Source organism: Myripristis murdjan, chromosome 9 (genome assembly GCF_902150065.1).
Source record: "Myripristis murdjan chromosome 9, fMyrMur1.1, whole genome shotgun sequence".
NCBI lineage: Eukaryota > Metazoa > Chordata > Actinopteri > Holocentriformes > Holocentridae > Myripristis > Myripristis murdjan.
The window spans coordinates 22135543-22160776 of record NC_043988.1 but is presented as its reverse complement, the minus strand read 5'-3'; the positions used below and the strand labels follow the sequence as shown (position 1 = coordinate 22160776).

The window sequence follows — 25234 nt, the reverse complement described above, 5'->3', positions numbered from 1 at the left end:
GCAGGGATGAAAGGGCAAACTTTGAAGTAGAAAGCCACCTCCAATTACCCTATAAAACCATCGTTCAGCCTCACATTACCGTCTACAGATTCTTTACAACTATGTGCACTTGATTCACCACATTAACTATAAGTAACTGCAAGCCACAATGCATTTTCTCCTTCAGGATGCCTATTATGATGTTAATAAATCAAACCTATGGTGAATTATTTTTCAGAATGTAGCGTCAGCCACATAAACAATCCAAGCTGACATTTATCATTAGCCTATAAGCCTGCCAGCCTTGGTGCTTTGTGAGCTGGAACTGGCTTGTGCAGTATGTGTCTGCACTTCTTTCACCTAATAGTGGTGTTGTGTTTTGATGCTAATCTGTTTATCTAATCAGATCTGAGGTTAGGGGGTCTATCTCATTAACTTACAGGATATTGATTTCCTGTGTTTAGAGCACAGCACTCTGCAGCCGCCCGCTTCGACATTCCCAGATGGGAGGAATGCAGTTTGCCTCCGTCCATAGCTCATCAATCGATCCCGGCTCAGCACAGGGTTTTTCTGCTCTGCGTGCTAGTTTGTTTCTGTGTGCCTGCACTCTTGCTTCTGTATAAATATAGCATACCAAAGCAGATCGATTTTTTGGAGAGATATGTTTTATAGAGAGACAGTGAGAGACAGAGATGGATAGTGTTGAAAGATAGTTGTTAATGGGGTACTTTTAGCACTCTCCCTCTGGCTGTGGTGTTAAAACTAAACATCATCAGTCACTTGGTGATTTCTGACTCATGGAAAATAGTCCGTTTTCAACATCAATTATTTCATGTGTATGGACTCCTATCCCTAAAGACACCCAAAGCTGGGCAGAATGGTAAACTGAAAAAAAAAATATAAATTGTTTTTATTTTCAAACATTATTTTAGGGCTATTTTCTCTAATGATGATGATGTAGATAATAATTCATTAAAAAAACAAAATAAAAACAAATGATACATTCTATAAAAAGATCCCCTTTTTCACACTCCCTGGATCTCTTTTAAATATCTTACTCCATGATCATTTGTCCTAGATTAATATTCACTTTGTTAAGATACAACTCTAGTTTTCAGTCAGCTTTCCCAATCCCAGATGGGATGGGTTGGTACATGGGAATGGATTTCAATCAGAAAATAAAGACAGAATTGCTGCCATTTACTTTACATCTAGTCACAATGGATGTTATTCAGTGGTTGTTTTGTACTATTCTGTCCAGATTGAGGCAATAGATTGGACATGTCCCGTTCTTCCTGTTCAGCCGGCAGGCAGTGTTATAATAAATGTATCGTCGCTTCTGTTGCTGTGAGCCAGATTATGATAAATGTGTGGGAGCGGCCCCTCCTGCATGGAGCACATCGGTGCGAATGTGTGCCATTTGCTGCATTGAGGGTGGTGTGTGTGTGTGTGTGTGTGTGTGAGTGTGTGTGAGGGAGAGGGCGGTGCGTCATTCTGCGACTTGCAGAAGCCCAGGAGCTCCCCTTTGGTAGCTCCCATGCTGCTTCCACCCGTTACATAACTATGCTGTTCTCACACTATTGCCCTTTTTCTCTCTTTCTCTTTCCCTGCCTTCTCCCTCACTCTCTTTTTCTCTTTTTTTTCTGTGTGTATATATATGTGTGTGTGTGTGTGTGTGTGTGTGTGTGTGTGTGTGTGTGTGTGTGTGTGTGTGCATTTGGGGGAGGCTGTGGAGTTGTATTTGGGTAGAATTTTAGGGGATCTTTTGGGTGGATCTGGGGTTTGTGTGTATCTGAAGGTGCCCATGCCACAATGCAGGCATCAAATCAGTATTCCTCATGCTCCCTCATTTTCATTGTGCCTCTCTCTCTCTTCCCGCTTCTTTCTGCATCTTTGTCTTGTAGTGCAATTGTATCTGTATGGGTATCCATGCATCTCTCCCCACCCACTCATTCTCTGCGGTATTTGCTCCTGTGATACAGCTGGAATCACAGTTGGAAATTCAAGGGAGAAAGGGTTTTGTGTGTGTGTGTGTGCGTGTGTTCACTCCCTTCATACCCAGTCACTGGTAAAAGTATTCATTTATACTCCAGGGAGTTATTTCCTACCCTATATAGATGAATGGAATGAGTGAGAGAGTGGAGTTATGTCTGTGATAGTCTTTAAATCCTGCTGAGGGGAAATTCAGGTACGAGATTTTGTGACAACAGTAGTTATTTTTCTAAATTTCTAGAGGATTCTCTGCACTGAGCCCGATCTGCTCAACAAATACCTCTTTTCCTCTGAGATGGATTTGGATTGGATTTATTAAATTAATCCAACGAATGGTTGAGTTGCAGCTATCTTAAACAGTAACCTTTTAAATCTAATAGACGGACAACATTGACAGAAGCTGCCAGTTGGCAATGGGTCATTTCCCTCCCTGTCACTAATGATAATTATCCAAGCCATCCACATACTGTCAGGGTAATTACCATTGATGACAGACCATCTTAGGCTGCATGTTGTCTGCATCAGGCCAAGCTTGGAAAAAACAACACAACCTACATAAGAGCACAATGAGAAGCAGACATTTCTGAGTCAGAGTGAGCCCAGATTGATCATCGCCTAACAGGGGTTACCTGGCTACCTTAGCCATTGTCAGTGTTGAAAATTAAATAACAATTACATGATAATATGTTGATCCCTGCTCTCTTTTTGCTTGCACCAGTCATCGTAGTAGTCAGCATACAGGGTCACCTACAGAACAGCAGACCTGGAGCTGGTACATTCAGTGTTTTGCATGTAGAAAACACTCTCCTGAAACTCTTAAACACCATTTCAAACAGCTATTGGTGATGTATCTTGCATTATCTGGGTCCATTTTGCTGTTTGGTGGTGTATTTTTTTTTATAGCAGGTCTAACATACATAGCATGACATTATATCACAATATTTCTAGCGCAGCTACAGAGCAGATTAACAACAGGAAAAACTGCAGTGATATAAAATATCAACAGTAGCCATCAGGTGTTGGTGTCAGGTCCTCAGTATGGAGGGGCTTCTTTCTGGACTCATCATTTTGCACCAGCTTTCAGCAATCATACAAGGAAAAATCCACCATAGAAGAGGCATAGATTCTCCAGCTTCTCCACCCACACTAACCTCAGTAGACCACAATGCAATGCAGCCACAAGAGCTTTTGCATTTTGATCACAGGGACCGGAAGGAGACTGGAAAAACTTGCTGTCTAGGTTTTACAGTTTTGCGATAATTGCTCTCTCCACCTACGCAGAAAACCCTTGAAATGCAACAAGACTTGGCATGTTCTCTGAGGATTAAATTACAAAACTTCATCATCTTTAAAATAACTCCTGGAAAGCACTGAACAGCACAGGCTGATGAAATATAGCAGTATAAGACTATTGGAGGGTGAGATTTTGAATTTAGGACACTTCGGTGAGGGTCACTGAGCATTGAGCAGGGTTCTCTGCTTGAGGGGGAGGGTCTATCTCTCACTGCAGTACCATGCTGTGCCAATTTCCCCCAAAGCCAAATTTCTGTATCTGTTGTCACAGAATGGTTATAATTCACCAGATGGTTTGGAGTCTCCAGAAAAGCAAAGGGTTATTCTTTTAACTCAGTGGAGTTGGGATTGAAATTTCTCATCTTGCCTGGCTGTCTTAACATGCACATCAAGCACACAGAGAAGGATAGGCAGACACGCCCATGGGCCCACATGCACATAAACAGACACACAGTGTGTAAACATACACATGGACACCTACACAAACACATTATGCTATGCACACGCAGGGTCACAGGCAGGTCGTCTGGAGTGACGACAATGTGCAATCTACCTCTTGTGGCTTGGATGTTTGTGTTTGAGTGTGTGCCATCAAACAGAGTTCAAGAGTTTATTTCTTCATTTTGACTGCTGGCTGCACTGACAGGAACCTAAAAATTAATTGTTGTTTGCTTCTTAGACAGATAAGGGTAGACAGTGAGTGACTGACTTAGTTTCAGTTCAGCAGAGGATTTAATTGTTCATTCTGCTAACCTGAATGCAGCTGCCCTCACACAAATTTGACACAAATGTAACAAGTCTCTACACACATCCGTTTTCACTTCAACTCCCACAGAGCCTCTCAGAGAATCTTTACAGGTCTTAAAACTCCATTTCCCTTCCCATCCCCTCTGCAATTCTACAACACTGCGTCTTATAAAACATTTAATGGAACAGTCTCTTCTCTTCTCTTCTCTTCTCTTCTCTTCTCTTCTCTTCTCTTCTCTGCTCTTTTCCTCTTCTCTTCTCTTCTCTTCTCTTCTCTTTTAGTCTCTTCTCATCTCTTCTCTTCCATTACAGCTCCTCTCTGACTCCCTTGTTCCCTTGTTGAACCATGACATATTTATCAGACTATCCATCTCTCATCCCTCACTCATCCTCATCCAGACACACACAGACAGACACACACACACATTGTAGTAAAGATGTTATTTGTCTGCTCTGATCCATGTGCTATCCCTCTATCTTCCTCCTCAGTTGTTTGTAACCTGAGGTCGCCAGCCTCCTACTGAGGGTTCCACCAGGCTGACAGGTTTCATTTGGTGACAGTGGGGTGTGAATCAAGGTGTGTGTGTGTGTGTGTGTGTGTGTGTGTGTGGCTGTGGGTGGGGTTGGTGGAGAAGGGGGGGTTGACTTTTAAATGCCATGGGTGCTGTGACAGCAGTCATGGGTGGCAGGGCCATATCTGTCTGCTCCTCGGCCTCTCCTGTCACATTCAGTCTAGGACCAGAGACAGAATGATCATGGTGATCACCATAGCTGGGGAGTAACAGTGCTAATTTTGTCACAAATTGGCAAAACTTTTTTTCATGACAAAGACGAAATGATGACGTCAACGAGTTGCTGTGTGGAAAACAAACAAATACAAAATATTTTTTATATACCCCCAACAAAAATTTCTAACCATGAAAGAGAGCCTGTTGTGTTTATTTATGAGCTTTAATGTTGACATAATTGAGACATAGTTTATCCTTTTTATTGTTTCAGGTCTAAAGTTAAAACAGTAAACTGTAAAAAACACTTTAAAATATCAGTAAAGAGCAAACGCTACACAGTAATGCAAGCAAAGGGACTGGCCAGAACATTAAGCCAAGGAAGCTCACAAAACGAATCACTGTTTTTAGACCACTGTCCTGTCATTTGGCTAATTTGAGGCAACTGGCGGCCCGTGGACCACATGCGGCCCACCGAGCTTCATTTTGTGGCCCAGGTAAATTTCAAAATTTGGACATTTGGAATTTGATTGACTTTGACTCTCATTTACTTTTAATGCCACTGCTTTCATTCTGGCCATTAGGCAGGAGCCATGTAGCTTGATGGCACGGCCTGTAGGTCAGTCTCAAGCCGCAGGTGTTTACATAATGTTACCACCTATATCTCATCAGCAGAGGTCAGAGGTCATAATGCAAGATTGCCTACCACTTTGTGACGTGTAGATCTGAAGCTGTGATGAGCGAAAGAAAACCTAAACACGGAAACCGTGTGTTTGAACACAAACGGGAGACCACCTGTTGACAGAGTTCAAAGGTAGACTGCAATTTTTGAAGACTGTATCAGTGAATGAAAGAAATGCCTCTTAACTAGCCCTACAGAGACAAATATGAAAAATACACTGGCGCTGACAGAGTTGCTGTTATTAAAGATCTTAAAAGAAGCACTGGAGCTAGCAAAAGCCAAAACGTGGTTGTCTGATGGAGACAGAGTGAATTGGTATAAATGCGCCTGGGGATGCTGCCTTGCAAATCACTGCAAATATTTTGTTGTCCTTACCCCCATAAAAGGTGCCCATCCCTGGACTAAATGCACTACAATCACTGTGCCAAAACTATTTGAAGTGCTTCTGACAAACACTTAACTAAATAAATATATGAAACCTGACTAAAGCAATAAAAGGCAAGACTAAAACTAAAATTCAAATTAACTGGTAAGAAATAACTGGTAAAAATGGGATACAATAATCTGAATGACAGAAAATGGTGCAGCAGTTGCAACTTGATGAAACTTGCTGGCACAAAGTTGTTGCAAAGCTCAAAAACTCCTTTTTTTATCATCACTTTTTTAATGATAGTGCAAAGAAACAGTTTTTATTTTTATTTTGTTGCCTTGTGATCCAGCAGACAACTAATGAACCATTCATTTGTTTTTTCTTTTTTTCTTTTTTTTTTTTTTTTCTTTTTGGCTCGTATTGGTTTTATCACCATGGTTTATTACTGTGTTTTCCTTTTATCACCTTGCCTCCATGTTTTATCACTATGCAAATAGGCCAAAATAAAAACTCATCATACTGAAAGTATTTGGAAGGGTGTGTGCTGCTTTGTGTGACATACGATGTGGTGGTTTCCCCCGAGTTTGCAGACATAATGTCATAGACAGAGCCATTTTCAGTGCAAGATAATTTTACAGCTTGCGTGCCTCCTCCTAACCTGTAATTACTTTAACAGTTTAATGTCACAAGAGTCGTCCCCCTGCCCCCCGCTCTTTCTGCTGCTCTCTTTCATAATTCATGCCCTTTAATGGAATTTAGGACAGCGAGAAAAACTTAAAAAGAAATATGCCATGCGACGAATTGTCATAATGGAAATACCCCTCCAACATGAGTCATTAATTATTTTTTATTATGCTCTCTTGTTCTAACAAAGAGCCACTGGGCACAGTCCAGTAATTTGAATGAGTTTGTATCTTTCTCTTGTTCTCTGCCTCCATCTTTCATTTAGCCTTTGTCCTTATACAAATATATTTATCATCTATCTGCCTGCCTGCCTTTCTGTATCCACTTTCTATTCGTCTCTGCTAGATCTCAGCAAGAAGGTAAGCACGAAGACATCTCACCTCATGCAGATCAGTTGTGTAGATTTCCAGCAGCTCCACAGGCCTTTTGTGTGTGCATTGTTTCTGTCTCAAAAGCATTTTCATCCCCTCCTCTTGCAGCAGCAGGCCTGGGTGACATGAATACCAAACAGTATATGATTATCAAGTGTGAATCAGCCGATTAACAATGTGGCTTGAGGATCTCGTTGAAAGATGTAGTGTGTAAGTGCCCATAAGCATGAAGCAAGTACAGATAAACAGTACATCATGATATTTTCTGCAGCAACTGTTTATTTTTTTGGGGGGAGGGGAGGGGATGTGGGGGCTCCCTGTCTTGTCAGGTCAATGCAGGTAAAACTAACCTGTGAGGCTCTGGAAAATCTACATATGCTAAGAATAATTACCAAAGGTGACATGAAAAAAATCTTAGAAAACACTGATGACATGCACCCTATACACACATGAGAAATTCAAACAGAGCAGATAGAGAATAGAACAAATTCATCAAAAATCATTATTCTGCGTGTAATGTTCAGGCCTAAGTCAAGAGCTGGGCAAATTTCTCTGCAGTCATCAGCTTATCACAGAGGAGATCCACTTATCGATTCGTCTGAACTGCTTATTACGGTGTCAAGAAATTTCTTTGTTTAAAGCCTTATTACACTTTGCCTGCTGCAGAATTCACCTTTATTTCTTGGCCTGTTTTGAGCAGGATGGCATTCTTGCCTCATTTTGAATATGATTTAAATTAAAATTCTCTTCGTTAATGTCATCTAATCTTATTGTTGACAGCCCACAGTAATTAACATATCCCTGGAGGTCAACGCCAGGTTATATCATCCCCCTAAGGGAATTACTAATCACACACAGATAGATACTCAGTCCACCCAGTGCTGTGATTAAGGCTCAGACTAGTCAGCCAGTTGCAGGGGGGAACCAGCTGAGCGCCGAGGCTGCCACACTGACACAACACTGGTGCAATGCAGGAGAAGTCTATTTTTGGAGAGTGAGAGCAACAGAGCTGACACGATGGCTCGGAATGAAGGGGCTGAAAGTATTGGGTGGGATGGATGGATATTTAAAGAGCAGGAGTGGGAGCATACAGTACATAAACAACAGGGTTACAGAGCATGATTGAAAGCTGTAACAGAGAGATGGTACTGTATATGACTGCAATGGTGCCTACACTATTGGTAAGGAAGTGTTATTTTCATCACATTTGTGAGTGTGTTTTGGGATAGTACATATGTTTTTGTTACTTAACATCCTTAGCAGAGAAAAAAAATCACAGCTCACAGGAAGAACCATAAAAACATGCAATAGTAGGCAATAACAGCAAAATAATATAAATAAAGCAACATAGCATCATGTAACATAAATTACACTGGTAACGTCAGGTACAAATGGGGTAAAACTCAAGGATTTTGGACACTAGCACACTGCTCTTGTATAGTGAAATTTCTTAAAACATGGACAAATTAGTACGCAGGTTGCAGGTTTAACTAGGTGAATCAGGCACTTGGTTGCTCTTGTCTCCCCACTGTGCACAAACATTCTCACTTTTTTGTAACTGTTTTGTTTATTAGTTTTTTTTTTATTTTATTTTATTTTTAAAATAATTTTGCTTTCATTTTTGTTAGTTTTGTTTTCTGGATGTGGTGGATGTATAGTATATTTGCAAAAAATGAAAATAATTATTTTTACACATTTTATTATATTGCGCAGCAAAGGGTCTTTAATGGAATCATAATACTGCAATAATAATATATGGAAATGGGGGCGGGGGAGCTGTTTGAAAATACTGAATGCATTTTGTTTTTTGTTGAGGTTTGTTTGTAGTGCTGTTGCTCTTGTCTGTGTTAACCAGCTTTTGTTAGGAAGTTAAAACTACAGTAAGCAATGTTATATGCATTTTATTCAGTAGAATGACCCCATTGCAATGTGAGAGTTGCCATTATAGGTCTCTTTCAACCATACAGTTTTATAGCTAGCCTATTGTTATTTCCTGGTTTGAGATTTCTAAATTCAAAGCTTTTTTAATTTCATACATAAAACTGCCAAACTTAGCTGTCTATACTGTAATTAAGAGCTACCACAATTTCTTATATTTTCTCACTTTTTACAGATATATGCATAGAGATATTTTAGCAGAGATATGCATAGCATCTCTGCTAGCAAAAAAAAAAAAATCATTCAAAGCTTACCTTGAAGCAGAAATTCTGTAGTTTCACTATATTTACAAATTGAACGTCGGAGAAAATGAAATCTAGCAGGAGCCTTGCAGAGTAAAATGTGTTCCTCATTTCTATTAAAACAAGTGTGATTTTACAATAGCTGCAACTACATACACGCATGCATCTATGCACATATGCATTCATACACATACAGCCTCACTTGACACTTGACATCCATGACAAATTACAGCCACATAGTTACTGTAGAAAGTTGTATTGCTATAGGGTGAGCACAGCAAGTCCAGTGACGCCTCCCACAGGGCACTATGACAAATAGTTCATGAGTTATGAAAGCGGGCACGACTAAAAATGGATACATTTTATTTTTTGTTGAGGTTTATTTGTAGTGGTATTGCTGTTGTGTATGTTAACTGGTTTCCTATGTCGGGAAGGTAAAGATACAGTGAGAAAGATTATGTGCGTTTTGTTCAGATGAATGATTCCTTGCAATGGAGAGTCACCATTGTAGATCCAAGGCTGACCTTCACCAGTGAAAGAGGAACTGTGCTGAGTCCTCTGATGACTCCCACAAGTATCTACGACAACCGGTTCATGAGGGAACGTGGCAAAATGGTGTGTGTGTGTGTGTGTGTGTGTGTGTGTTTGTATGTGTGTATATATATGTCTTTCTACAAAGTTTGGCTTTGTTACATGAATCAGTTTAAAAGTAATAATTCTTTTGTGTTATAGACCACTCCCATTGCCAGCCCCCTTTAATCCAATTGGCATGGACACATGTACACACCTTCACGCACTCACACTTGACCTCCATGCCAAATTTCAACCTCCCACGGCAAAAACTGTTCCCTGCCAAAGGGTGGGGAAGCTTTTATGGATCGACCGGCTGACTGACTGAGCAAGCTATTGAGCTGCTGGTTGAAGCTGAAAAACAAAAAAAAACAAAAACAAACAAACAAAAAAAAAAAAAACATTTTTTTTCTTTAGTTTCAATTTCTCCAAGTGAGCTTCTGGGGACAGGAGGACAAACACAGTTTGTGCTCTTAAGCCCCTCTAGTGGTAAGATATCGTGTAGTGCAGCTTTGAGGCGCTGTCTCCATGTCAGTAACACTTTTGCCTCATTTTTGAGCATTGGAACCATGGCAAGCATGCAGAGTTTTGAGAGGCAAGCAGTGAGCCCTTGGATTTTAAGGAGGAATTGAAGAAATAGAGCACTAATTTAGAGGTGCTGAAATTTCAAAGTTACCTCAAGTACAGTACATGTTAGTGTAAGTTCAGAATCTGATGACTGATTTCACTAATCAACTAAATTACTGCTTCCTTTTTCTGAACATGCCTGCTCCCAAAATCATTTGCTGCTGGTGAGTCGACAAGCTTAATTTCATGCCCTGGATACAAAGTATCCATTGAGATGTGCAGTGCAGCATCTAATTGCTTCTTTATCTTCACTCTGGATGCAGTGGTTGGAAAAACACAATGCTGGCAATTGACAGGACAGAGGATAATTAATGTGACCTTTGCCCTACATTGTGTTCACATATATAGCTATGACAGTTTTTGGAATGAGTAGGCAGACATGTTTGCTTGAAGTGAGCTGTGACCCGTAACAGAGTATTTGTTAAACCATAACGATGAGCACAATCCAGTGTGTTAACCTCTGTATCACAGGATAAATTCGGGTATGTTCATCCTGACTCTTATTTTCTCTGCTTTTGCCATCATGTTGCTTATTCCTCAAAAACAGATATAGGAACCTGTCATTGTAGCATGGAAATGTTTGGCTGATTTTGGTTTGAGTGGTTGCTTGCTTTGTATTGGAGAGCAGCAGTCCACACAGACTGAGAGATATGTATAGCTGTATGGTGAAGTAAGTGACAAGATTTTGGAAAAAAAGTTATTGTAGTATTGTTTACGGTATACTTAAAACCTGTGTGTTTTATGGGTACATGTATGAGTGTTTTTATTTGAACCATATGTGTGCCAAAGACAAATTTCTGTTATTGCTTGCACAAATAGATAATAAAGTTTTGTAATTGTCTGTGCTCTGTAACTGTAATTTCCAAATTAGCATGTTGAAATAGTGGAACTGATAGTGGTCGCTATTAGTGGTTGACCGACATGGGTTTTGCAATGGCTGATGTTGATGCCAGTATTGGGAGAGCAAGGCATCAGATAAAATACAACAATGTAATAATAATCATAACAAATGACACACTGTAATTTTCTGTATTCTCTTGATGTTTGCAAAAGTAGATCTGCACTCTGTCTGCAGTACTTTAAATTAGAGAAAGGCTCAACTAAAATCTCCACATTGAATAAAACGTAGACTTTGTTAAAAAAAAAAAAAAAAAAAAAACATGAATGAAAAATAAATAAAGTTTTAGCGCAATTACAACAGCATCGACCTTGTGAACGCAGGCATCAGGCCATGCCGTTTATCTCATAATGCCAGATATACATGGTTGACCAGTCACTCTGTCAAAGTAAAACTGTGAGAGCTGAAGGTATCAGAAAGAAATGCAGGGTTAATCACACAGTCAAGCACCAGCTGTTGATGAGACCCATCCTCACCAGATGGTGTTGTAGTGGAGACTGCCTGGGGTTATGGGCCATTGATATTTCAGAAGGCTCCCATCTGTACCTGCTCTGGGAAACGGGCTTATGAAGCAATCAAAATGGATATTACCATTCACAACAGTGGTATTTAACTAGATACTTGCTATGCTTTTTAAGCTCAGTGCCTGGCCTCACCATTTGATTGAGATGATTCATTTATGAGTGAGGGGAAGGTTCCCTCCCTTCTCTATTGCACTCTTTTGAGTGAAAGCGAAACACTGGTGGCGCTGATATGGATTTTTCCTTTATCTTAAATCTCTCTCATGTTTACGCATATGTAGATACTAGATCCTCCATTTGTCCCCCTTATATAGTTCACACTTGTGTTCTTTGCACTTCAGCAGACTGTATGTTTTATTTAGGAGGCTAACATTATGTCAAAAGTGAGAAAATATAAGAAAATGTGATAGCTCTTAATTATAGTATATACAGCTACGTTTGGCAGTTTTATGTATGAAACTAAAAAAGTCACAAAATAATAACATTAATAAAAAGTAGAATAATGTACTGAATTAACAGTGACAGGTTTTCCCTGTGGAGAAGTCTCTGTGAGCCTTTTTTTTTCCATAGACAGTGAAGGAGGTGGGCAGTGGGGCGAGAGTGTACAGCTAAAAGTGACATGTTGAATACCTGGCTGCCCAGCTGATACAGTTACAACAATAAAGCTACCGTACTGAGTTATGATATTTCACCTTAAAAGTTTATGAATCTGCAGTAAGCTACAGGCCATGTAATAAAACCAGTGAACAAGTTCTTATCAGTAAAAGGTCAGTTCTTGTTCCTGTAGATGCTGCCAGTTTTATAGTCACATACCGTACTGTATGTTAAAATGTCAGTGTGCAGCATGGGAGCAAGTGATCAACTGGGGCCTCACAGATGATTTTGGTGTGTCTGTTGTCATTACCTAACAGGTAAGCTGACCATCTCCCTGTATTCCTCTAAATAGACAGAATAGATAACTGAAAGCCCCCTAAGAACGCCTTAGAGGGTTCACAGGTGAAAAGCATGGTGATTAAGGCCTTATGTAACTCAACTACTTTCTAATACACTTTTGACATGCCTAAATACTTGAATATTTGAGGGAATGCTTCATTTCAGGGCAAATATTCCATCCTCTTAGCAGGATTTTCCTTGCTTAGTGCTTATTGCACTTGGTGGCAAGAAAGAAATTCACTTATCCTGCTTTTGATATTGAGCCAAGCGTCTTTAAGAGGAAACAATGAGAGGATGCCTAAATGGATTACTGTCATGCTTAGCTTAATCCACAGTGACTGATATTTCTTGGTGGTCATTTTGAGCATACCTTTTTTTCACTTGCTTATATTTTTGAGAGTTTTAGTCAAACAGTCTGATAGGTAAATAAAAATTACAGCCATGCTTTTAATTTCCATAATATGTGGTGCTATGCCAGCTCTTAGTAACAAAGGAGCAAATGTGTGATGTTTTTTGGTCTGCTTAAATTCCTTTGAAACTGCATGAATTTTTTATTTTATTTTATTTTTTCAGATCATACCCAAGTGATGGAAACTGTTGCATAAAAGCCATTAAACCCCTCAGGATGTTCCTTACTGTGATGAGGGGTACATAAGTGCAACCAGTTGTACCCAGTTATGCCTTGTATTCTTTGCATTACTGTACTATCTTTAGTCATTGTAACAAACGCTGTCAAGGGTTCATGTTCTCCAGAGTATTTCCACTTCTGCCTTGCAGAACACAGTGTGTGCGATCTCTTTGATGTGATGAATAGAGCAATCAAACTTTCATCATCTCAAAAGTGGAAAAAATGCTGACAAAATCCTGGACAGAGATAAAACTGTTATCTCTGTAACTTCATCTGAGAGCTTATTTAAAAAAAAAAAAAAAAAAAAGTTTGTGCATTCCTTTAACTATTTGCTCACATACTTTGTGAATGTCCTCCGCTGCTGGCTTCAGACACAGCTTTATTGTTATCAGCCTTTGGTAAATATCTTCTTTTCAATCCACTCCACAAATATGCAGTGGCATCTTTTGTTGGCACTTAAACATTCTTCACATTCTACAAATGGCCCTTGAAGCCTCCATGTCCCCATTAGATGTGGGCATCTAATTACAAATATCTGATTTGAAGGGGGAATGAGTTAACCTTTGCTGAAATGCCACCGCATAACCATCTGTGAATGGCAAAGAGGAGGACTGGGCCCAAGGCATTTCCACGGCGACAGACAGAGTGATGCACAGCTGGCCTAGATATCCCACATCTACTTCAGAGGAACAAAACGTGTGCGAGGGCTCTGTTTCCTCTCACCCTCTGTAGAGATTTGTTACTACGCTTGAATCTAAAATATGTGATTGTGGTGATGAGTGCGATGGGGAAGTCTAGACCGACGTGTTAACAGTAATAGCTGCAACATATTGGATTTCTGCCTTGGTGTGGATTTTCCATGCTAAGTGGCTTAACCCATTTACATAAACTGTGGTTCAAAAATATCGGCATGCAGCCATACGGCAATACCATGATGTGATGAAGCTGTAATATTCTATACTTCATATAGATCTTCTAACACTCTACCCCACAGTTTTGGTGAACTGCCTCTCTCATGTCATACAAAACACCTGGAGCTGAAAGCAGTCACGGCATTGGAAGGGCATGCTGTTGTACCAGCTCTATGATTTGACTGCTGAGGTTGTTGAGCCTGTGTTCTCCAGACTATCGATCTGGAGATAAATGAAGAAAAGTACTTTGCTAAATGTCAGCACACATGAAATCGATACCCACTCATTCCGCCGTGTAATCTGGCCCTTTCCCCCGATCCACAGCCACAGAGAACCGTAAAGAACTGCTAATGTAATGAAAAAGACCTGCTGATTCAAATATGATGTGAAGTTTTGGAGGTGGAAAATACATTCTTCTGCTTAGAAGCGGGGGTCACCTAAGATGAGGGGATGGGTTAATACTGAGGCTGTAGATCATTGCTATAGTATGGTATTGCATTGGCTCTCTGTCTGGTGAAAAAGCCTTTTTTAAGGTTTCTATTTTAAGCTTTCCTGCTTCTCATCTTTCGTTAAATCTTCATCCATTCTGTCACAGCAGGACATTTCCCCCTTTGTCTTGTCCTCCTGCTCTTTTTGTCCTTTTCTCCTTATTTTCACCAACCTCCTCTTCCTAAAGTGCTGTCATGTCCATCCCCTTCCTCCTCCTCTTTTTCTCTCTCTCTCTCTTCTGCTCACTCTCCTTTTTCTCTCTCTCTTTCTCTAGTTTTCTTTCTCCTCCTGTCTCTCTGTCAGCCTGCAGGATGAGTCGTGACAGCTCACCAGTGTTGAGTAGAACAAGGGGCAACAGCCCCCAGTGCAGGAGCTATGATTACATAACAGTGCGTGCTTGCGTGCGCGCGCACACACACACACACACACACACACACACACACACACACACACACACACACACACACACACACACACATATACATACACAGGGACATACAGTGTATATGCTATTATTAGAATGCTGGCCCCAATGTCTACTTGTGTAGGAGATAGCTGAAAAGATATGATGAGCATGTGTGGTTGTTTGTAACTGTGTGTTTGTGTTTGTGTGTATATGTGTGTGCACATGTAGACTTGTGTGGATTTTGCCCTGTGTGAGTGCATAATGAATAACAGGTGTGCTTGCACTTAATAGGTGCTTTCTTATTTAACCTTTAAAGTATTTTAAATTGAATTTGCCTCTCTGTGTCTGCCTAAACTGTTAGCCCCCCACCAGAGAATTTAAGTTCTATCTTCATTCTCCCGCAAGCAGATTCCTCAGCCTTCAGCGCTCCTCCGCCCTGTGTATGGGTGCCTGTTGTGGGTGAAGGTGCAGGTTTACTGAGGCTGTGAGGTGGTTTGACTTTTGGCAGGAGTTGAGAGGCTGCTGACGTGTGTGTTGGGCAGGATGTGTGTAAGAAGCAGCCCTGGATCCTGTTTTTCAGACCGCAGCAACTGGAGCTCTGCCACGGCTATGGTTTTTAATGCAAAACACACATACACACACAATCTTAGTGTGCTAACCTCAGCCTCAACCCAGAGCCTCCTTGCCAATGCCACTCACACGCAAATACGCAAATTGATATGTGTGTGCAAAGCCGCACATGCACATAAACACAAACTGACTCACACATGAGCACATACACAGACATGCATTCTGAAATATTTTGAATATCATGCATTTTAGTTGCAGCTAGTTAAACGTTTGCCACAGTTTTTCTTGCATTTAGGTAGGTATTTACTGTATGACATTTACCATTTGGTTCATGGGCGTGACCACTGACAGCATCTGGGTCTGAAATCACTGGTGAAGGAACAGCGGTATGCATTATACTGCAGTCAGGGCTGTGACATCCTGTGTAACAAGTTTCTTGAGACAAACATGCCTTGAAAGGCCCCCTGCATGCTCTCTTGTGCACACACACAATTCATACACACATTCAGTAGATGTCACACACATATACACACATGCAGAGAAACATAAGCCACCATTTGTTCTGCGGTTTGAAATTTCATGGTTCACTGGAATGCATGCAGACACTAGAGATAGACAGAGTGTTCAGAGTAGCAAAAAAAAAAAGAAAAAAAAACGTGTCAGGAAAACCACAGCACTGCTGTTGTGATGATGACAAAAGTAAGACATAGAGACAATCACATATTACTTAAAAAAGAGAGAACAAAGGAGAAAAATAGAGCTTGTACAGAGTTCAGGGCAGTTTGGGGAAATAAGGGAAATTACTCCTGTCAAGCTTTTCCTCTCATTTCTATGCACACAATAAGCTGTATGTGTGCATTTGTATTGGTGTGCATTTGCATGTAGGCTGTGTTTCTCTCTGAATGAAGTAGAGCAGCACGTGGTTAAGAGGATCAATAGGTTTAGCTTACTGGCAATCAAAGGAGCAGGCGCACCTTATACTCTCAAAGGGTCAGGACATGCCACTGACTATTACACAGAGGGAGGGAGGAAGTGTGTGTGTGTGTGTGTGTGTGTGTGTGTGTGTTGGGGGGGGGGGGGTACTCTAGAGGCGCCTCACTGTTTTTTTTTTTTCCTACCAGTTTCCTTTCTTCCCTCCCTGGGAGAGAGTGAGCAGGCACAACAGAGAGAGAGAGAGGGAGAGAGAGAGAGAGAGAGAGAGAGAGAGAGAGAGAGAGAGCGAGAGAGAGGCAATGCATGATAGGAAAGGGGGGTAAAGCTGAGAGAGTGCAAGGGAGTGTGAGTGTGTGTGTGAGGAACATGCTCTGTCATGCTGCTGTTGACTACCGCTGCCTCTCCAACCAGCGTCGTTGGCTGTCAGGAAAAGAAATGTTTTCCGGAGGAATGACTCCCTGAACCGGTTCACCATGTGGATGTGGGACAGCAATTTCCAAACCTTCGCTGGAAGAATCCCACGGAAAAAAAGAGCAGCGGCCGGAGAGCGTAACTGGTCCTGCTGTGTGGCCGCCTGCGTGCTCACGCTACTGAGACTTTGTCACTGAGATACATGATTCACACTTTTAACTCTGCTCCAGTTCATGTTTTTAACAGTACAATTCTTGGGATTTCTTTTTTCCCCGCTGGAACTCAATGGATTTTACGGTGCTATATAGCTCAATTTTGCCTTGTAGGATGTAAGCCGGTGCTTTTTGGAATAATGCCCTGAGGACAAAGCAGTAAAGGTGGAAGTTCAGAAGGGGATCATTACTGGAATTTTAGTCTGAATGGGCACAGCACAGCAGTGGACTGCAGTATGGGACGGTGCATGTTGTGCTGGGGCCTGTGGACATTGTGGGGCAGTGTCTGTAGAAGATAGTTAGGTAGACAGACAGACAGATAAAAAGATAGAGGGGTTCAAAGGGAGAAAGGTTAACAGGTAGGGGAACATTCCTCACACAGCCAAGCTATGAAGCCTGGACAGTGTCCAGCTGTGTCCAGTGAGAAGACAATGATGCACCTCAACCAAATCCCTTTCAGGAGGCACTCCTGGATATGGTGAGAGTTGGTAATCCTCATGGTTTGTGTGTGTGTGTGTGTGTGTTTGTGTATAGAGCTGAATGTGGATTTGTCTGCTTCTTACATCGTGTATAGCTTTAGCTGTGGTGCTGTTGCATTACTATTTGCATGTGTATGTTTATTTATATGAGTATGGATTAGTTTAAAACATCCATATGTCAGTGTTTGTTACTGGTGTGCACATTCATGTGTGTGCGCCTTTGTGTTTGTGTGTCTGTGTTGTTTTGAAGTGTTAGGGCTCCCCCAAGGCTGGCCTAGCTGAGCCCAGCCCATCGTAGGGTTTCCCAGCTCCGCTGCATTCAGGAAAATTTATTGTTAAATGGGCCAGACATTTCCTGTCGTTTTCTCCCACACTAAATGCTTGAGTTGATCCATAAACGAGAGGTTAAATCAGAAATAGCAAACACACTGTGGTACTGTAATAATGCGTCAGAGAATGCATCTCAAGTGCAAAACAAGATGGTAAAATAACTGTCTCACAGCTGTAGCTGTCTCAGCTACAGTATAAACTGGGAGGAAAACAGAGGAGTCACTGATGTCATCAGTGTGCTGCTGGGGCACAAAAACAACACACATTAACATTTTCAGCACTCAGACTTTTTCATGCTAATGAGGCAAAAAAAAAAAAAAAAAATCATGCCCCATCAGAGGAGTTTTTCTTCCCTTTTCTCCTGGCCTGGAATGAGGACAGAGTAGTTCTGTTGCTCTTTATCAGACCTGTTTGTCCACAGTGTTTTTTATTTTTGTAGTGCTCTCTGTGGTGAGACACTAACAGTATTCTGTAGTACACATTCACGTATTGCAACATGTCTTCACATCCTTCATCATAGGTTTGTATGTTTGTTTGTTTTTTTACTCGGACATACATAGGCCTCCAGATGTGTTCATTTTAATTGTTTAAGTTAGGTGCTGACACACACACACACACACACACACACACACACACACACACACACACACACAGTCATGTTTGTGTCTTTTGACATTGCCCTTGACAGTGGTGGGTTAGACATCCTGGAGCATGCAAGGGCAGGAGGGTCTGGAAAGATGAGCTGAATATGCCAAAATATTCTGTGGCACAAGTTGTACCAATCAAGAGGAACTATTGATTCAACTGATACGTCTGCTCACATTCCAGAGGAAGAGATGTCCCTGACAATGCCTGTTATTAAGTTTTACTGTTAACATTAGCATCAAGTGAAAGAGAAAGCTGTGCAGAAGCAGATGGGGTATAAAATAAAGAAACACAGACAAGCTCTATACGGATGTCATGACACAAGGACAAAAACAGACGCATGTGCAGATGCCCACTCACACACTCATATACACATACTGCAAGAGAGTGGGCACACTGGCCTTTGACGAGGGAAGCAGTGTTGAATGTTCCTCGTTAATCCACAGGCAGCTACGTAAACAGATACAGAAAAACATCCCTCTTCCTTCCTCTCCACACACACTGGCAGGGATTATCACACACATGCTCAGTCAGACTGTATAAACATACAGTCTGATGCGTTCATGGGTGGCCACAGTGTAAAGTTTAGAGAAATGAATTTGTGACCGGTAAGTTGCTGGTTTGAATCAGCAGACATCCCTGACAGATCTGGGTGGACCTAGCAAATATGAAAAACCCCCTCCACCCTCAGCACTTTAATGTCCAGATGTCTTGGTGCAAAGTACACGCTTACATATTCTTGTGTGTGTGTGTGTGTGTGTGTGTGTTTGTGTGTGTGTGTGTGTGTGTGTCTGTGTGTGTGTGTGTGTATGTAACCTGCTATTCCTTTCCATACTTCTCCCACAGGTCATCGCTATGGTTAAGATGACAGGCCCTGAGGTATGAAAGGTTAATAGTTAGTGATTATCATAACATACAAATAGATAGAGAAGGAGAGGGAGTTATTTTCCAGTGCATGTTCTGGCTTTGACATTGTCTTTCTGATGTAATTCCTTTATTAATTTGAGAGAAATCTGACTGAGATGTAGTTCACAGTCTGCTGAAATGCATTGTGTTGTTGAATTGGATGGATGTAGTAAATCTAGTGACAGTGTTGGAACAACAATTCAGAGCTGTCATGGTTGTCAGAATAGGGCATTAGTCCCTGAGAATGGGAGATGAGCCTGTCAGACTCGATTTAGACCTCAGGCAGGGATTTTTTTTCTCTCTCTCTCTTCCCCTTAGTGAAGGAATGCACCATCAAGTGTGTGTGCGCATGTGTGCAGTTGTGTCCAGAGGAACTTTCAGGAGATTCTGTATTATTCATTGTGCCTTGATAATGGACCAGTCGCCTCCTCTCTTTCTCGACTTATACAAGCAGGGCTGCAGTGGCAGAATGGGGTTTAGGGAGATTAACACAAAGCTATGGATACTGTACTAGGCCCTCCGTATAATAACAGGAAATACACTGGTGCAATTCAAATAAACACAGACACAAGCACACACAGACATAAACAAACACAAAAACTTTGATTTACGAGTGTTTTTTTCAATTTGACATGCAAATGCACAGCACATATTTACTGTAATCTCTCATTACAGCAATGCAAAAGGCTAATGCTCTCATTGTTCAGTTCTCTCTCTCTCTCTCTCTCTGTCTCTCTCTCTCTCTCTCTCTCTCTCTCTGTCTCTCTCTCTCTTTCTCTCGCTCTCAGCAGGACAGGATGTATTATTATAGGGTTACTGTTTGAGGCACAGATAGTCAATACAGTCAGCATCTTTATTGACCACCAGCCTAGTGGTTGATTTTCATTAACGTATGTAGACTGTCAGGAACAACCTAATTATTGGCAAGTTGTTTCATCTAACGTGGTTCCTTTAAATCCCCACCTTCTTAAATGCCTGTGGTCTGTCTGCAGCGCTACAATGAATAAACACAGATTTATGAGTGTATAAACTTCATTAAGCACAAACTAAAATGGAAATGAAAAGTATGAAAGTAATCCAATTAAGTGAATCCAGTGCTTCGGTACTTGGTGCTGAGACCAGAGGGAGAAGATAGACGAGGCTATCTTTAGAAAATATGGATTGGCCATGCATTGCCTCTCTCTCTCTCTCTCTCTCTCTCTCTCTCTCTCTCTCTCTCTCTCTCTCTCTCTCTCTCTCTCTCTCTCTCTCTCTCTCTCTCTCTCCTTCTGTGGGTAGTTAGAACTGAATGTTGTAGGGTGTGGATAGGCAATGGGTAATAGCTGGTTTAAATAGGTTGTTTTGATGTGTTTTTTCTCTTGTTTTTTAAGCAAAATGTTAATTAAAGAGCATCAAGTCTGATTCTCACTTCCCATCCCCACCCCTACCCCTCTCTCTCTCTCTTTATGCCCCCAAGGGTGGCTTCCTTGGGCTTACCACATTGTGTCAGTAAGATAACAACACACAAGGCATTGTTATCTCTCATTTCTCTCAGGCTCTCTCCCACTGCACATTGTCATTGATTCCAATGCTTCTGGGTCAATCTCAGCCAAACTTTAGATTACTTTCCTTGACTCAGAGTTTCTTTGTTGGGACTGAGGTGGAGTTTTAAAATGGGCATTTTTTTTTTTTTTTTTTTTGGAAGACCTACTGCCAGTTTTTGCGAGACAAAGTCATCACTCACTGTTGTCCCAGAGGGCCACCAGCGCTGTGTGTGTGTGTGTGTGTGTGTATGGATGTGTTAGAGAGAGAATGACTGTGTGTAACCCCTCGCCTACAGCATCAATCTTTGTCAGCCTACTGTGCAGGACAATGGCGATATACTCAGCTTTATTGAGCGTTTATTCTACTCGCTCTGCCTAGAGAGTCACACAGATAGGGCCACACAGTCTAGCACATTTTCTTGTTTCATAACACTTAAGTTTTTTTTTTTTTTTTTTTTTTTTTTTGTGAGCATGGCTATTCAGTTTTTAAAAAGACAGGAAATAAGGAAGACTTGGTGGCATAGCATGAGCTTGGATTTGTACCCATCAAATTGCCAGTACATGGTATGCATCTTTCACATGCCATGCACTTAGCCCACACTGAATTATTTTTAAGGCCTCCTCCAGTGACCTCATCACCACATTAAAATTTAATGTAATTTCATACTTTAGTGATCACTGAAGAGGGAAATGCTCTTTTCCACTTGTCCCGGATCCTGTGGTCACACCGCAGGACCCGCTTCAGAGCAGCACCCCTGGAGCTGGAAGGGATTCAGTGTCTTCCTCAAGGACACCCAGGCTGGGTGCATGCTTGAGCCCAGTTTCACCCAGTTGCACACTACACCACCCTGCATAAGCTGCTTTTTACAGCATGCCATTTCTAAAAGGAATGTATTATCAGCTATCAGTTATGTCTCCAATCAAAATGAAGTTCAGGTCTGTAGTAGTCTCTCAATGTGGATGCATGGCTCTTGCAGTTTTCCAGATGCTGCTGCTTCTGTCTGTATTTTTGCTGCCTGAAGGTGATAAAGGAAGTGAAGTGGATATCCAGTTATTTCCAAAATCTGCACCCACTTTGCAGTCACAAAAATAAATCCTACTGCAAACCACTTCTCAAAGCCTAGCTACTACTAGCTGTCTGCTAAATTCCAGATACATCATTTATGTCTAACAAAGTCTTGTTTGACCGGTTTCATCTGCGTTGCAGATTAAATGACATAGCTTTGCTGCTGGAAGACAACTTCCGCCTTTGTGTTGTACTCAAATTTTAATGGCCTACAGTACAGACTGTCTCTGGAGAAGGGCTTGGCAAAATATCGATGTATATCTCATTATGGCCCATTACCAATATTGTATTGATATTGTAATCTAAGATTAGATATTGTCTGAGATTAAGTAATGTCTTTTCCTGGTTTTAATCACTGCATTCCAGTTAAAGGATGCAATTTTCTGAACTTATTAGACTGTTGTAGGTATTCCGTTTTTTATACCTTTAATTTGATTGTCATGGTAGCGACAATAGTAATGTTTGTTAATCAAAAGCTACTGTGTGTAAACATTTTTTGAAAGTACCAGTTGTCATCCCTACAATATTGTCATGGCATCAATATTAAGGTATTCAGTCAAAAATATCATTATCATTAAAACATTACTATCAATTGATATTGTCCATATCGCCGAGCCCTACCTACGAGCATTTGAAGACCATGGAAGAAAGAGTCTGGCTTGAGAGACTGTGCAGCAAGTGCAATGATGTAGCTGTACCTTTTTCAATTAACAGGAATCAGTGTAAATCATTATCCCTTGCAAACCAGTGATTTGCTGTGTTTAAATTGTTGATGAGGTTAGTTGAAGTGAGCTCAAACACTCAGACATATTCTTAATAGGCCCTGATGTAATTGATGGAGCTCACAGCTTGTCCTTCACAGAGCGTGACATGCACTGCTGTTGCTCACAAAGAAGCAAATGTTCAAAGTTCTCTCTTGTTGAAAAATCTCAGTACAGCGCGCAGTGAGCCCCTCTTCAGAATTGCACAATGATCAGTACATTATTTCTCACCTACTTTGGAGGACATCTTTCTGTTGCTGTTGCTGGGTTTGTGTTTCAGTGTGTGTATGTGTGTGTGTGTGTGTGTGTGTGTGTGTGTGTGTGTGTGTGCTGAGTCAGTTGGAGCTGGCAATGTTAGTCTGATGTAAGGCTCTTCATGCTCAAGACAGCCTGTTCTCTCTTTCCCAGCCTTCGACTTGCATCTTACTCTTATTCCTTCACACATTGTTTCTCTCGCATTCTCACTCTAATGTGTTATTCTGCAACCTATTTCATTTTATTTATTTACCCTCCCCACCCCCACCCCAACCATACCCCTCAGGTCAGATGAGATGCAGGAATGAGCAATGTCTGGAGACAGTGTTCCCATTACTCACGGCAGTGAATCAAAGCCAAAGACACACTAACACATTGGTAGCACACAACAATAAGCCAGGACAGTTCACAACTGTTAGGCTTATTCAAGTAATTTAAGCCTATCAGATTCATTCTTACACGGACAATGGTGATGAGTTAACCATTCTGTATTATTGTGCCTACTTATCCATTGATCACTATTTTCAGTGACTGTTATGTTGAAATATTATAACCAATATCATAGTGAATATTGATCTAGTTTTTACCTTTATGTTGCCTGTAAGGTTTACACTGAATGCAGAGCTATCTTTATTCAAGGTGGGACAGGTTGGCACTTTGGTGTGTCAGCCTAAGAAAATCAAGCAGATAAGAGCAATTTTTCATGCACTTTCGAAGCTAATGACTGCATGTATTGACCACTTTTCTCCTTTTGCTTTTATTAATTGCAGGCGTTGGTGTCAAGTGGGACTGAGAGGAACAATGCACTCCTTTTGTCCTATAATCTGACATGCTGTGTCATTGACTTCAACAGTTGTGGTTAAATGTCACCATAGTTACATAACTTGTTCGCTGGAGTGTGCTGTGTGCATATGAAGTGCATACAAGAGCCACAGTGCTGAAAGCTGTGAGGCACCCTTGACATCAGTTTCATTTTAAATATCTATTTCATTTCAATTTCTCTCATTTCAACCTCCTCGGTCATCTCTCACCCCTGTTTGCATGGCAGCTGCTAGATAGGGCATTCAATCTTCTCTTCATTTCTGGGACAGAGGGAAGACAGACAGATCAATAAGAATACAGCTTGGCTGCCAGACCTATTGGAGGCTGGGGATAGCCGCAGGTGCTTTCATGACTGAACTAAGCATAAATCTAAAATAGAAATGTTACGGGCTGAGGCTGGGGCTAAAGGAGCTGGCTGGAGCAGTGGGCTGGGAGCAGTGGCAGACATCCGTGGCTGATTTCTTTGTCAGGTGTAAAATGAAAGAGTATGAAAATTACATTTTTTTTTTTAGCTTGAGTTCCTGTGAACAGCGCTTTGGCTGTCCTTAAAGCAGTTGCAAGGTATAGTGCACCTTCTTTGTTAGGCTGTGATTTTATTGCCCTTGCACAGTTAGAAAGCATCCTTTGTTTTTCATTTGAGGTTGCTGCCACATTATTGGCGTGTCATTATGCTCTCAGAAAAAGGCCTTTCATGTTGTATTTTGGACTTTGCACAAAAAGGTTTAATAATTCTAACTAGACATAGGGTCTTATGGACATCTGCTCTCAAAGCCCTCTGAACTACATCATGAATAAATAAGGATCATTGTGTTTTACATCATAACCCATTGTTGATATCAAACTGATATGAAATCCCCTTCTAATTTTCCTGACATTTAAAATTTCATTATTACTTCAGAGGTAGAATTTGAGGACATGACGAAATATTATTGAATGTATGGTGAGACGGAGTACCGCTGTGCAGGCATGTACGTCACCATTTGACCCAAATAAAACCTGCGGTGAACCAACAGATGTTATCATGCCAGGCTCTTTCCTGCAGGAACAAAGGAGCTCTCAGAATGAGGGCTGTTATATAGTCTCACCACGGGCCAAAAAAAAAAAAAAAAAAAAAAAAACAATGTTTGCAGTGAAACAAAAAGATGTGATGAATAACATTTCAAGGGGAACAACCTGGGGGTTACTTTTGGGTACAACTGTGAGAGAGTGGGGGAGGAGAGGAGGGCAGGCCCCTAAGCCACCATGTCTGGGCTGCTGCCTTTGTTGGAGGTCAGAATTCAACATGTAGCTGGTCCACATTTTGATTTTCAAAGGT

The 25234-nt window shown here is 41.2% G+C and overlaps 1 protein-coding gene across 4 annotated transcripts in view; it reads left to right on the top strand.

The window, feature by feature from the left end:
• Positions 1–25234, top strand: part of pde4d (phosphodiesterase 4D, cAMP-specific) — a 179962-nt gene that overhangs the window by 98825 nt on the left and 55903 nt on the right. Inside the window, exon 1 of one of the 4 annotated variants that reach the window (XM_030059827.1) lies at positions 16831–17610. The exons of the other annotated variants lie outside the window; for them this stretch is intronic. Within the exon in view, the coding sequence (XP_029915687.1) occupies positions 17522–17610 (89 nt within the window). The 5' untranslated portion in view covers positions 16831–17521. Of the gene's footprint in view, positions 1–16830; positions 17611–25234 lie in introns of those variants that run through there. 4 annotated transcript variants of the gene reach the window in all.